The sequence below is a fragment of the Xenopus laevis genome, chromosome 2L (assembly GCF_017654675.1).
Source record: "Xenopus laevis strain J_2021 chromosome 2L, Xenopus_laevis_v10.1, whole genome shotgun sequence".
Taxonomy (NCBI): Eukaryota; Metazoa; Chordata; class Amphibia; order Anura; family Pipidae; genus Xenopus; species Xenopus laevis.
This window is the reverse complement of record NC_054373.1, coordinates 108,007,277-108,021,269: the sequence shown is the minus strand read 5'-3', so window position 1 is coordinate 108,021,269 and position 13,993 is coordinate 108,007,277. Positions and strand designations below refer to the sequence as shown.

At 42.1% G+C, this 13,993-nt stretch overlaps 1 protein-coding gene across 5 annotated transcripts in view; it reads right to left on the bottom strand.

Annotated features, from left to right (window-relative positions):
* Positions 1–10,746: 10,746 nt before the first annotated feature.
* nf1.L (neurofibromin 1 L homeolog) overlaps positions 10,747–13,993 on the bottom strand; it is a 121,567-nt gene continuing 118,320 nt past the window's right edge. For 4 of the 5 annotated variants that reach the window (XM_041582299.1, XM_018246997.2, XM_041582300.1 and 1 more), the window contains one exon: positions 10,747–13,054. In XM_041582299.1, coding sequence (XP_041438233.1) covers positions 12,912–13,054 — 143 coding nt within the window. In that variant the 3' untranslated portion in view covers positions 10,747–12,911. The remainder of the gene's footprint in view (positions 13,055–13,993) is intronic. The other variant, XM_018246999.2, reaches the window with a different exon arrangement.

Below are 13,993 nucleotides of genomic sequence, written 5' to 3'. Positions count from 1 at the left end.
CTGAAGCACAGAGGCCAGAAAAAATATGCCATATAAATGCTGAAAATATTCTGTTTTTTTTGGTCGCAGCCACTGAAGCACAGAGGCCAGAAAAAATATGCCATATAAATGCTGAAAATATTCATTTATTTTTGTCGCAGCCACTGAAGAACAGAGGCCGAAACAATATGCCATATAAATGCTGAAAATATTCATTTTTTTGTCACAGCCACTGAAGCACAGAGGCCAGAAAAAATATGCCATATAAATGCTGAAAATATTCATTTTTTTGTCACAGCCACTGAAGCACAGAGGCCAGAAAAAATATGCCATATAAATGCTGAAAATATTCTGTTTTTTTTGGTCGCAGCCACTGAAGCACAGAGGCCAGAAAAACTCAGGATTTACCTGGATTCAAATTAAACCAGTAGGGTTTGCACCCTAGTTTGTAACGGTGGTGGAGGGAGGAGGACGCTAAAGGACAGCTGTATGTGGAGTCATGAGGCGTGCAGAGAAGGACAGCTGCATGGGGAGTCAGAATCAGAAACTCAGAACAAGTCTTCCGGCGTGCAGTAACCCTCCGAGATCCACCCCTCATTCATTTTAATAAAGGTCAGGTAATCCACACTTTTGTGACCTAGGCGAGTTCTCTTCTCAGTTACAATCCCTCCTGCTGCACTGAAGGTCCTTTCTGAGAGGACACTTGAGGCGGGGCAAGACAAGAGGTTCATGGCAAATTGTGACAGCTCTGGCCACAGATCAAGCCTGCGCACCCAGTAGTCCAGGGGTTCATCGCTCCTCAGAGTGTCGATATCTGCAGTTAATGCCAGGTAGTCCGCTACCTGCCGGTCGAGGCGTTCTTTGAGGGTGGATCCAGAAGGGTTCTGCCGCTGCCTTGGACAAAAAAACATTTGCATGTCTGACGTTACAGAGTGGCCAAAGTGCTTTGTCCTTGCAGGTGCACTCGTGGCAGGATTACTGGCACCTCTGCCCCTGGAATGTTGATGAGTTCCTGAAGTGACATCACCCTTAAAAGCATTGTACAACATGTTTTGCAGGCTGGTTTGTAAATGCAGCATCCTTTCAGACTTGTGGTATGTTGGTAACATTTCTGCCACTTTATGCTTGTACCGAGGGTCTAGTAGAGTCACGACCCAGTACAGGTCCTTCTCCTTAAGCCTCTTGATACGGGGGTCCTTCAACAGGCATGACAGCATGAAAGACCCCATTCTCACAAGGTTGGATGCAGAGGTATCCATCTCCGCTTCCTCGTTATCAAGGACTGCATCATCCACGGTCTCCTCCCCCCAGCCACGTACAAGACCAGGGGTCCCCAAAAGGTCACCACTAGCCCCCTGGGAAGCCTGCTCCTGTTGGTCCTCCTCCTCCACAAAGCCACCTTCCTCCTCTGACTCCACTTCTGACACCTCTCCCTGCGTTGCAGCAGGTGCCTGGGTTCGTTCTGGTGATTCCGACCAGAAATCGTGCGCTTCCTGCTCCTCGTCACGCTGGTCTACAGCCTCATCTGTCACTCGTTGCACGGCACGCTCCAGGAAGAAAGCAAAGGGTATTAGGTCGCTGATGGTGCCTTCGGTGCGACTGGCCATATTTGTAACCTCTTCAAAAGGGCGCATGAGCCTGCAGGCATCGCGCATAAGTACCCAGTAACGGGGGAAAAAAATCCCCAGCTCTGCAGATCCAGTCCTACCACCCAGTTCAAACAGGTATTCGTTGACGGCTCTTTGTTGTTGCAGCAGACGTTCCAACATGAGGAGCGTTGAATTCCAGCGAGTCTGGCTGTCGCAAATCAAACGCCTGACTGGCATGTTGTACCGCTGCTGAATGTCAGCAAGGCGTGCCATGGCTGTATAGGAACGTCTGAAATGGGCCGACACCTTCCTGGACTGCCTGAGAACGTCCTGGAATCCTGGGTACTTTGAGACAAAACGTTGTACTATTAAATTCAGAACATGTGCCATGCAGGGCACATGTGTTAAATTGCCCAGTCTCAGTGCTGCCAACAGATTGCTTCCATTGTCACACACCACTTTTCCGATCTTCAGTTGGTGTGGGGTCAGCCACCGATCGGCCTGTGACTGCAGAGATGACAGGAGTACAGATCCGGCATGGTTTTTGCTTTCCAGGCACGTCATCCCCAAGACAGCATGACAACGGCGTACCTGGCACGTCGAATAGCCTAGGGGGAGCTGGGGGTGCACAGGTGTGGAGGAGGAGGACCCAGCAGCAGAGGACGAAGAAGAGGAAGAAGACGAGGTAGAGAGCGAAGGAGGAGTAGAGGTGGTGGCAGAACCGCGTGCAATCCGTGGCGGTGACACCAACTCCACTGTCGTTGTTGAGCCACACATTCCCTGCTTCCCAGCCATGACCAAGTTCACCCAGTGGGCAGTGTAGGTGACATACCTGCCCTGACCATGCTTGGAGGACCATGCGTCAGTAGTCATATGGACCTTTGGCCCAACACTAAGTGACAGAGATGCGGTGACTTGGCTCTGCACATGGTGGTACAGGTATGGTATTCCCTTTTTTGAAAAAAAATTGCGGCTGGGTACCTTCCACTGCGGTGTCCCAATTGCTACAAATTTGCGGAAGGCCTCAGAGTCCACCAGCTGGTATGGTAAAAGCTGGCGGGCTAAGAGTGCAGACAAGCCAGCTGTCAGACGCCGGGCAAGGGGGTGACTCGCAGACATTGGCTTCTTACGCTCAAACATGGCCCTCACAGAAACTTGGCTGGGGGCAGATGACTGGGAATGGGAACTGGTGGTCAAGGTGGAAGGCGGAGTGGAGGGTGGTTCAGACGGGTCAAGGACAGCAGAGGTAGAGCAGTAAGATGCTGGACCAGAAGGAGGGTGGCTTTTAGTTTGCCTGTTGCCTTTGAGGTGTTGCTCCCAAAGTGCTTTGTGCTTGCCGTTCATGTGCCTTCGCATAGAAGTTGTACCTATGTGGCTGTTGGGCTTCCCAAGACTCAGTTTCTGACTGCACTCATTGCAAATTACAACGCTTTTGTCAGAGGCACACACATTAAAAAATCCCACACTGCTGACCTTTTTGAAGCTGGCAATCTGGCGGTAACAGTAGAAGTTGGCGGCAATGGCGGGTGCGTTGGCCGGCTGACCACAGGTGCCGATACATGTTGTTGCCCTACTGTTCCCTGCGAGCTGTCCTCCCTGCTTCTTCTAAGTCTTATTCTCCTCCTGTCTCTCTGACTCTCCGTCTCTCCATTTGAACTATCCTCCTCTTGCTCTCTTCTACTGGGCACCCACAAAACATCAATCTCCTCATCATCATTCTCCTCAGATGCATCAATTTCTTCTAACAGCTCACAGAAGGAAGCAGCAGCGGGGACCTCCTCGTCATCACTCATTATGTCCATCTCTGTTGTGTTCTCTGCCAGAATTAAATCTGGTGTAACGTCCTCATCTCCTTCATCTTCTTCTGCCAATAATGGTTGCGCATCACTCAGTTCAAGAAACTCATGTGAAAATAACTCCTCTGACTCCAGTGAAGAAGGGGCGCCGGTGGTGGAGGAAGTGTTACGTGGGGTGGCCATAGCAGTGGAGGATGAGGTGGTTGTGGTAAAGTTAGAAACGGTAGAGGATGGGGTGTGCTGTGTAAGCCAGTCAACTACCTCTTCAGCATTTTGGGAGTTCAGGGTCATTGCCTTTTTAAAACTGGGCAATTTCCTAGGGCCACAGGATAGCATAGCAGCACGGCCCCTAGTGCCTCTGCGTGGCAGCCTGCCTTTGCCTGGCATTATTTTTAAAACAAAAACAACAACAACTCAGGTGGTGTTTCTGGAGACGGTATTATTATTGATATTTAGACAGAATGTGAACAAGCTCACACAGCTAAGTGGCAGTGGTTTGAAAATGAAGAACACACTGGGCAAATAATGCCTACAAGGTCAACGTATACACTACAGCAGTGGTGGATACGGAATATATTATTGCTGCTTGAAAAACGTCACTCAGGTGGTGTTTCTGGAGACGGTATTATTATTGATATTTAGACAGAATGTGAAAAAGCTCACACAGCTAAGTGGCAGTGGTTTGAAAATGAAGAACACACTGGGCAAATAATGCCTGCAAGGTCAACGTATACACTACAGCAGTGGTGGATACGGAATATATTATTGCTGCTTGAAAAACGTCACTCAGGTGGTGTTTCTGGAGACGGTATTATTATTGATATTTAGACAGAATGTGAACAAGCTCACACAGCTAAGTGGCAGTGGTTTGAAAATGAAGAACACACTGGGCAAATAATGCCTACAAGGTCAACGTATACACTACAGCAGTGGTGGATACGGAATATATTATTGCTGCTTGAAAAACGTCACTCAGGTGGTGTTTCTGGAGACGGTATTATTATTGATATTTAGACAGAATGTGAAAAAGCTCACACAGCTAAGTGGCAGTGGTTTGAAAATGAAGAACACACTGGGCAAATAATGCCTGCAAGGTCAACGTATACACTACAGCAGTGGTGGATACGGAATATATTATTGCTGCTTGAAAAACGTCACTCAGGTGGTGTTCCTGGAGACGGTATTATTATTGATATTTAGACAGAATGTGAACAAGCTCACACAGCTAGATGGCAGTGGTTTGAAAATGAAGAACACACTGGGCAAATAATGCCTACAAGGTCAACGTATACACTACAGCAGTGGTGGATACGGAATATATTATTGCTGCTTGAAAAACGTCACTCAGGTGGTGTTTCTGGAGACGGTATTATTATTGATATTTAGACAGAATGTGAAAAAGCTCACACAGCTAAGTGGCAGTGGTTTGAAAATGAAGAACACACTGGGCAAATAATGCCTGCAAGGTCAACGTATACACTACAGCAGTGGTGGATACGGAATATATTATTGCTGCTTGAAAAACGTCACTCAGGTGGTGTTTCTGGAGACGGTATTATTATTGATATTTAGACAGAATGTGAACAAGCTCACACAGCTAGATGGCAGTGGTTTGAAAATGAAGAACACACTGGGCAAATAATGCCTACAAGGTCAACGTATACACTACAGCAGTGGTGGATACGGAATATATTATTGCTGCTTGAAAAACGTCACTCAGGTGGTGTTTCTGGAGACGGTATTATTATTGATATTTAGACAGAATGTGAAAAAGCTCACACAGCTAAGTGGCAGTGGTTTGAAAATGAAGAACACACTGGGCAAATAATGCCTGCAAGGTCAACGTATACACTACAGCAGTGGTGGATACGGAATATATTATTGCTGCTTGAAAAACGTCACTCAGGTGGTGTTTCTGGAGACGGTATTATTATTGATATTTAGACAGAATGTGAAAAAGCTCACACAGCTAAGTGGCAGTGGTTTGAAAATGAAGAACACACTGGGCAAATAATGCCTGCAAGGTCAACGTATACACTACAGCAGTGGTGGATACGGAATATATTATTGCTGCTTGAAAAACGTCACTCAGGTGGTGTTTCTGGAGACGGTATTATTATTGATATTTAGACAGAATGTGAAAAAGCTCACACAGCTAAGTGGCAGTGGTTTGAAAATGAAGAACACACTGGGCAAATAATGCCTGCAAGGTCAACGTATACACTACAGCAGTGGTGGATACGGAATATATTATTGCTGCTTGAAAAACGTCACTCAGGTGGTGTTTCTGGAGACGGTATTATTATTGATATTTAGACAGAATGTGAAAAAGCTCACACAGCTAAGTGGCAGTGGTTTGAAAATGAAGAACACACTGGGCAAATAATGCCTGCAAGGTCAACGTATACATTACAGCAGTGGTGGATACGGAATATATTATTGCTGCTTGAAAAACGTCACTCAGGTGGTGTTTCTGGAGACGGTATTATTATTGATATTTAGACAGAATGTGAAAAAGCTCACACAGCTAAGTGGCAGTGGTTTGAAAATGAAGAACACACTGGGCAAATAATGCCTGCAAGGTCAACGTATACACTACAGCAGTGGTGGATACGGAATATATTATTGCTGCTTGAAAAACGTCACTCAGGTGGTGTTTCTGGAGACGGTATTATTATTGATATTTAGACAGAATGTGAACAAGCTCACACAGCTAGATGGCAGTGGTTTGAAAATGAAGAACACACCGGGCAAATAATGCCTACAAGGTCAACGTATACACTACAGCAGTGGTGGATACGGAATATATTATTGCTGCTTGAAAAACGTCACTCAGGTGGTGTTTCTGGAGACGGTATTATTATTGATATTTAGACAGAATGTGAAAAAGCTCACACAGCTAGATGGCCACTGGGCAAATAATGCCTGCAAGTGCACTACTATTGGTGCACTACTATGAAGAACAGCAAACAGCACTGGACACCTTAAAGAACAGTAAGATAAGTAAAATAAAAAAAAATTATATGTATATTAAAAATTTTTTCTCGGGTTGGTGCTGCTGAACTACTAGGAGCAGCACAGTAGCACACCAGTCCCACTCCCCAACACTGCTAGACTAATAGCACTTGGCTGTTAAAGTAGCAAAGTAAAACAACAAAAAAGAAAATAAAAGCAGTCCTTACAAGGACTATTGGGTTATTACAGCAGTCAGCAGATGAGATCAGAAGAGATCAGTGCCCACAGCAGGCAGCTACATACAGACCACTGCAGTAGAAGGTAGATTACTAGCCAGCAAAGCTACCCTAAAATGTCCCTCAAATCCCTGCAGACTTCTGTCCCTCCAATACAGAGCAGTATCAAGTAGATTACTAGCCAGCAAACTTACTATCAACTGTCCCTCAAAGAAATCAGTGAAATCAGTAACAGCTCTCTCCCTACACTAGCTCTTGCAAGCACACACAGGCAGAATGAAAAAACGCTGCAGGGCTTCAGTTTATATATGGAAGGGGAGTGGTCCAGGGGGTGTGGGGGTGGTCCAGGAGGGAGAGCTTCCTGATTGGCTGCCATGTATCTGCTGGTCTGGGGTGAGAGGTAAAAAAAAAGCGCCAGGTAAGGCGAACCCAAAATGCGTCGCGCGACGTTCGCGAACATTCGGCGAGCGCGAACAGCCGATGTTCGCGCGAACAAGTTCGCCGGCGAACAGTCCGCGACATCCCTACCCGCAGGGTACCGCAGGTTTTTGCGGTAACCCACGGGTACCCGACCCGCTGCAGGACTCTACTTCAAACTGTATGTACAAATCGCATACAGCTTGCAAAAGTCGAATCTACAAAATAAATACAAAAAAAAAATACAAAACCACCATTGCAGGTTTAATTTACATTTTACTTCAAAAAAGGGGATATACATACATGAGGGAGCATTGGGTTGAAAACAGTTCTGATAAACCGTATCTGCTAATTGAACCTAGGTACCAGGTTGGCTGACTGTGGCAGTTTTTCTTGCTGGCATACACTTGCGTACAATATTAACAGGATGGTGAGTAAAGGAACATTTGAGATCTTATGGCCTGAAAGGAAAAAGTAAGATATCATACACAGTGTGAGTTTGGAAACACCCAGCATTGTTTCCTCTTGAAATGACATACTCAACAGCAGGAAGTAGAGAGGTTAACAATTACTAACACTAGAAGAATCAAATTTTGTTTGTTATACATGTACAGCAACTAACTGCTTTACAAAAAAAGCAAAATAATACAATATATTGTCACATGTATTTACAGTGTAGTAAATATACTTTTCTGTCAAATTTTACACAAAAATATTTACATATGAAGGTACTGCAATAAAAAAAATGTGGCTGACACTTAAAAGTGACTGTGGTAGAGCCTCTTGCATAACATTGGATAAGACATGCTTTAAAATGAGTGGGAAGGGAAAGCATAGCAACCTCCCCCCCCAGAACCACCACCATGCACATCAGAGCCAAGACGAGATCCATTTGCCTGCAATGTGTGGCCCGGGGGCATGACAACTGAAGTTCTATGATAACCTTTTGATGGGAAAGCCTGTATATTCCTTCCAATTCTAGTTAGAGAACTAATTGCACATAATGAGGTCTAATACAGTCACTTGCTATATGAGCATTTCACAGCTAAAATGCACCTCTTATTCCACTGCAGATGTCCGAGTGATGTGCATGAGAGTACACAACCCAAGCAGGCCTTAAAGAAAGGTATGCGGAATGAATCCTTGGAAGGCATACCATCATCACAATATAATGTGTTTATACCTGAAACTTTACTGTACTTTACATTGAAAGGCTTAAAATGATTTACTTGTACCCCAAAGCCAGTGTGTACATTTGGCTAAATTAGGATAAACTTCGAGGTGGGGCAACATAATGTATACATTTATTTAATAGTTATTTTCTTTCAATATCACTGGTCAAGTCTGCCTTTACAGCATGTATTCTAAGGGCAGACACACACGCTCAGATTCAGGGAGATTAGTCGTCCCAGCAACAAATCTCTTCTTCTTCAGGGCAACCAATCTCCCCGAACTGCCTCCCGCTGGCTAGAATGTAAATCGCCGGCGCGATGGCAATCGGTGAGCTTTGTTTTCCGAAGTTGCCTCATGAGAAAACTTCGGGCGACTTCGGAAAACAAAGCGATCCGAATGCCATCCCGCCGGTTCAATTCTAGCCGGAGGGAGGCAGTTCGGGGAGATTAGTTGCCCCGAAGAAGAGGAGGAGATTTATCGCCGGGCGACTAAATCTCCCCGAATCTTAGCATGTGCCCTTACCCTAAACGTATTCTGTGAATCTGATTAAGTCACAAAGAACAAGATAATTTATCTGATCCTGCAAAAAAATTTATGGGGGCTTGTTAGAAGGGGAAATGTGTCAGTAGTATATTTTTGATTATTTTACATATTGTCTCTCTACAATTCTTTTACATTTCTTCTACAAAACCTTTGGAATGGTAATTGCAAGGCTACAAAAACTTGTTCCAAAAGGGTTCTTGGGCAGTTATAACGCTTATTAAATAAGATTCTAGTACATTTTGCCCAAAGACAAGCTGCTGTTGTCCAACTCTGTTGTTTCTAACTGAACTAACAGAACAAACAAAAGCTATCAGTATAAATGTTTGCCAATGTGCTGTCAAGATACTACAGAAACCCCAGCATGAATGTTAATTAGGATGAAATTTGGGGTTAGCACAGATATACTGTACAAGATATTTATGGACTTCGGATGAAAACTTTGCTAGCTAATAGGGGTCATGACCAACTAGTGGACCTCAATGGGTGCTTGAAGCCCAATAACCAATGTATTGCAGGAAAGCATATTCATTTAAATGCAGACCTTTAGCTCTGATGGGCATGATGGACTATTCCAGGCTTTTTCATTCCTGTTAGGAAGTATTCAGGTGCTGAACTATGAAGGAAATCTAGCCAATGTGCAGGTGTAATGTACAAAATGGGGCGTGGATTGCATTGACACATCAATAGCGAGTTGTCACACTCATTATTACAGCAAAGGCATGCCTGATAGAGGTCACGTGCAATCTATTTTCGTTCAGAAAAGAAATAAGCCTGTTCCTATGGAGAATGGCATAGCAGAGGTGAGCAATGACAGCTCTCATTTAAAGGGAATGTTCTGTGCACAAAATAAAAGTGGGTGGTCACCCTTTACCATTGGGCCACCCTAATTGTAAAGATATACAGAAATAGTTAAAGGGTATATTTTTAATGTATGTAGTGTAGTAATAGTATTGACTTCCAAGCCAAAACACTGGCTTGATACAAAAGAAAACTATCGTGTCCTTTATGAATGCTCCATTCACAATTCATAAATTTTACTTGTATGTGCACTTTCCCACCCTTCTTTAAACGCCTTCTCATGTATTCGTTTTTAATAATAGCTGGAACTTTATTCACAAAGCTTGCTGTCGAACATTAGCTCAATTATTTCTCCTGGGAAATCATATAGTGATAATAATGGCAAAACAACAGGGGCAAGAGAGAGGGGTTGGATATAAGATTGTGTATATATGTACATACTGTATATAAATACTCCTGTACTATTAGATGATACAGTGATACACAAGATTTACAAATACATAGAACAGTTTGTTTCATAATAGTTTCCCTTTAATCATCTGTCTTTCCTGCCCCCATTTCTGCCAGCTACTGCAAGGCAACTGAACATATTTGTCAGACTATTTGCATAATAGATTCTGTCCATAGTTTTTCGCAGGACTGTAAACTAAAATCGAAAAGTGTAAACACCCCAAAAGAAAGATCTATTTACACCTCTGAAATATCGTGGTTTATTTGTGGTGATTTCATGTTGTGTATGTGCTAGAATAATACATGTTCTATTACATTGGTTTAGCTGCGGAGTTTCATTTACTTTAGGATACACTTCACATTCATTACAATTATATTTATTTTATTCCGAGCCAGTCTTGGTCTTAAGAATCCCAGCAATCTGCAAAGCTTACATTAATAAAGGAGCCACTAGATATTCCATTGTTGCTCATATTGTCAAAAAAATGGTTATTGAAGATAAAGGATAACATTGTTTCACTTCTTTACTCTGGCAAATGATTCTCTATTGAACTACTGAACATGGTGGGGGGGGGGGGGTCACTGATGGAATATTCTATCTCAGGACAGGCCCTCTTATGGATTGAGATCTTAATTCCCTGTATGACATTATTTTAATTGAATCTGGCCCTCAGACATGCTATATGAGAAATAACTGGTCCACTACAGGGCATCATTTGGACACTGATGGGCTTCTATAATGAAAGTACCATAGTGGGGATGAATAGAGACTGAAAAGCTGAGGGGAGAGGTGCAGCAAACTGAGTTGTATTCTACTGGAAAAGAAAAAACAGGCAGCCCAGATGCTGTGTTCAAATCATATTCGTCTATACCTTGTGTGCCAGGGCCTACTACATATCCCCATACAATAAAAGCCCAAATGCCTCAGTTTAGGGTCTCTCCTTGGTGGTTTTTACATGCAACATTGATTATAAGTTGCTCTGCGACAGGGAATAATTTAATTATCAATGAATCACTGGCATGACAAGAATGGGATGTCTGCAATCATGTATGTTCTGGCACAGAAATCAATAGGGTGTCACAGCAGTGTAAATGTAATTCCTCCACACACATATAGCAAAGCTTACAATACAGTCTTCCTTAACCTCATCTTTAAATAGCGTGTATTTTTTCATTTTTGTGATAAAAATAAAGCCAGCCCTGTGTATATAGTAAGTGTAAGGGCAGAGACACACGCTCAGATTCAGGAAAAGTTAGTTGCCCAGTGATAAATTGCCTCTTCTTCGGGCCGACTAAAACTCCCAGAACTGCCTCTCACCAGCTAGAATCTAAATCAACTGCGGGCTGGCACTCTGAGCGTTTCGTTGCCCGATATTTCCTCATGAGGCAACTTTGGAAAACGGAGATTTGTCGCTGGGAGACTAATCTCCCAGAATCTGAGCGTGTCTCTGCCCTAAGCAAGATGGCAGTTAAATTAGGGACAAGATATTTAAAATAATATTCATTGAATAGAGCTTGAACTGAACACACTTTTTCCTACTCTTTTTGTTAAAACAGGGAAACTGAAGCTATTACACATTTGGTTCTAATTAATTAAATTACCAGTCCAGAGATAAACACAAATCCATTATGCAGGGGGATTATCTGTGCACTGGTAATGTAATTATCTACCTCACAAGAACCAAACACAGAAAGGTCCATTGCTTTGTGCCACACAACATGGATCTTGACCTGCAGAGAAAAGCAGGCAGAGAATCCATTCCTTCACACTGCTCCTGTGCTGATCAATGTGCCTACATCTGAAAACATTGATTATTTTTGCAGGTACTAGCTTGTAAAAGAGTTTCTTCTGCTGGCAGGCTATGAACCTATCACACACGGGCTCACCTTGACTACAAACCTAGTATGAGCTTTGAAAAGGGATTTTTGCTATTTAAATATCAGGCAGAAAGAACATGTGCCCTTTCACCCCTTGTAGCCACTTTAAAGTTACCTACATACAGTTTGGGATATTTTTTACATCCTAAGGTTATACATCGATTATGCCAGAATACATACTGCCTTTGATATGCAATGCAAAGAGAGAAATTTAAGTAATAGGCCAAAAGTTTTCTGTGGCATAAGAAAATATTATACATTTATATATAATTTTTTTCTCAGAATAATGTGTATATGTGTGTGTATGTATATATATATATATATATATATATATATATATATATATATATATATATATATATATCCAAAATAAAAATAGAATCATTTTATTAAATTTATTTGAAGTACCCACAAATCTTATTTGCATGGTGAACCCCTTTGTGAAACATGAACATATCCATAATTGCTTAATTAAGTACCATCAATAAGACATTCTGATTAGACCATCATTTCTGCACAGAGGTAAAAAAAAAAAAAAAAAAAAAGAATCCACAGCTAAAAGTTTAAAAAGGGGATAGTGAAATCTCGGAGTGATCCTTTTGCCACCAAAGCCACAAGAAAAAATTAGCATTTAAATGAAAAACAGAAAAAATGCCACAAACAACGGAAAAAAAAAAAGACACAGGGGAGAAAAGGGCAGTTCTTCCATGAAAATGCCACTTATGTTCAGCCAATGCAATAAAAGGCAAGGCCACCTTTTTTTTTTTTAGATATCCGAAATCCTTCATTGTGAATTCACAAACTGCTGATCCGCTCGTGACCATCATTACCTCACACGGTATGTTAAAAAATAATATTGAGAGAAACAGCTAAGGAAACCAAATGGTGCTGAGTTCAAGCAGTGCTTTCATAGCGTTGATCTTCTGGCAACATGGCTGACTGCATGGGAACGTTAAAAAAAAATATATAAGTGCAGCATCATAATGTGCATGGGGCCACTGGTGAGCCTCCTGTCTAGTTAAGTCAGTTTTAGAAAAGGAACTGTAAAATAAATAAAAAGGGTGATTAATAAAAAAAAAAAAGAAAAAAAAAAGAAATCACACAATCTTTTTAATGCTGTGACGTTTGAAGCTGCCAGCACTTCTCTGCTTTTGCACTTGGCTTGCTGAACCGTGGCGTGTTCTACTGCTGTTTGGATGGCCAGTGGTGGGAGACAGTTCCACGTTTTCTTTGTCGATGCCTTAGGGGGATTAAACAAAAGATGATTTTGCATTACCAATCTATTCATGCCCTTGCACATAGACTTTAAGACAGTTAATACTAATACGTGTACAATATTTGCATTGCAATCCAAGAGAACTAAGGTAACTACTGCTAAATTGAAGGAACAGCTGATTCTGAAGAGCAAAAAAAGCCACACATTAATACTGGCACATCATTACATTGAAAACAAATGATATTACCTCTGGGTGCTAGAGAATATATAGGATAGTGAACATTAGTCATTCACATGCAGCAGTTTGAGAAAAGTATTTAAAAAAAACACCTATACAATTATATGCAAAAAATTAAAACACTACAAGTTTTTACAACGGGCGTAAACGATAAATTTCAAATAGTGAGGCGGTATCCATTGACTATGGCTTCTGAGGATTTCTGTTACTATGCGTATGGTTGGTGTACAAGTGCAAATGGCCTTTCCAATGGCATTCAGAAATAATGGGTATTTATATTTCCTAGCAAAGAGTGCATTTAGCAAAACAATTTTAGGCCTTTTCCAGTGAAATTAACTTTACACCGGCAAATTTAAAAATCAGCCAGTTATATCATTTTAGAAGCGATACTTTTCTGTATTGGTAGACATAAGGCCTAGTTAAATGAGTTCAGAACTAATTTAGGACTTACAATGTGCTTTAGTACCTCTCAATACATCCCTTTGAGGCATCCACATAAATGAAGAACACAATTCTGGCATATTAAAGGTACTTGTTGCTTTTATAAAACAGCCAATGCTATATTCCATTAGAACTGTGCACATTTAGTGCCACTATCAGATGTAAGAAATATATTACATTTCTGACTGAACCTCACAAGCTAGAAATCTAATGGGGAAATAATGGATGTAATGTATTGGTATCAGAAAGGAAACACTTGCAAACAAATCACACCAGACTATTAA